General features: G+C 40.5%; 1 protein-coding gene across 1 annotated transcript; it reads left to right on the forward strand.

The window, feature by feature from the left end:
* The first annotated feature begins 351 nt into the window (after positions 1–351).
* Positions 352–1037, forward strand: LOC131643332 (uncharacterized). The gene is made up of 2 exons (XM_058913878.1): positions 352–690; positions 795–1037. Exons 1-2 carry the CDS (start codon positions 352–354, stop codon positions 1035–1037), a joined length of 582 nt encoding a protein of 193 aa, XP_058769861.1.

Below are 1037 nucleotides of genomic sequence, written 5' to 3' on the forward strand. Positions count from 1 at the left end.
CCTTCAGCCACATTAAAAACATAATATCTAAGGCTAGCATAACCGTCCCTTTGAGATGCTACAATAACCCTCCTTACCTTATCATGAGTCAAATGATAATCAGAGATCTCTATAACTGTTCCCTCACTAGTACTAGTATCCATAGTAGGAAACTCCACCTCAAACTGAGTTTTCTCCGTTATAGTTTCTACCAGGTTTCTCCATTGGTTTTCACTATTCTCCCTCTGTCGGCGGTGACTTTAATAAGAAGCAAGAGTTCAAACAAAGGAGTTTGCATAAGCAAACAAAGGAGCTCGCATAAGCAAACTACCTTCGACATCTATTCCATTAAAAATTCCATTCATCGAAGAGATGCCTATTCCACCGAAAATTCCATTCATCGATGAGATGTCAGTTTTTATGCACAAATACATCAAGCAGATCATCAATGTTTTGGGGGACGGTAATTGTGGTTACCAGGCCGTCTCAGCTTTGCTTGGTAATGGAGAGGATAGCCATACTCTTATCCGTCATCAACTTATCCAAGAGTTCAAGACGCATAAAGACTCGTACACACAGTTATATGGAGAGGAAGTTAATTTTGAAGCGGTTTACGATGCTATAGTTCCTTGGTTGGGCGCTTACGCACCAGTGTCAAAATGGATGAGATTCCCGGAAATGAGACATCTTATTGCATGTGCATATAATAAGGTGTGCATTGACTTGACGCAATACGGTTTTTTGGAAACCTTTTTCCCGCTCCGCACTGCACCACCTATAAATCCAAACGATCGCATCATGTGTATGTGTATTAGATGGTTCGCAAAATCGAGACATTTTGTAGAAGTTTACTTGAAACTGGATGCCCCATACCACCTACGCCACTGGAATGGACGCTTCATCATACCGCAGATGCCGAGATGTGGTCAAATCTTTTTGTTGATATAATGTACGAATTCGAAAGATTAAACAACATCGAAAAGGAATCGAATGCGGAAAAGTCAAAATTGGAACCACCAATAGATTTAGCTGGCGACAGTACTTTTGATTTGTTTTGA

Source organism: Vicia villosa, linkage group LG1, assembly GCF_029867415.1.
Source record: "Vicia villosa cultivar HV-30 ecotype Madison, WI linkage group LG1, Vvil1.0, whole genome shotgun sequence".
Taxonomy (NCBI): domain Eukaryota; kingdom Viridiplantae; phylum Streptophyta; class Magnoliopsida; order Fabales; family Fabaceae; genus Vicia; species Vicia villosa.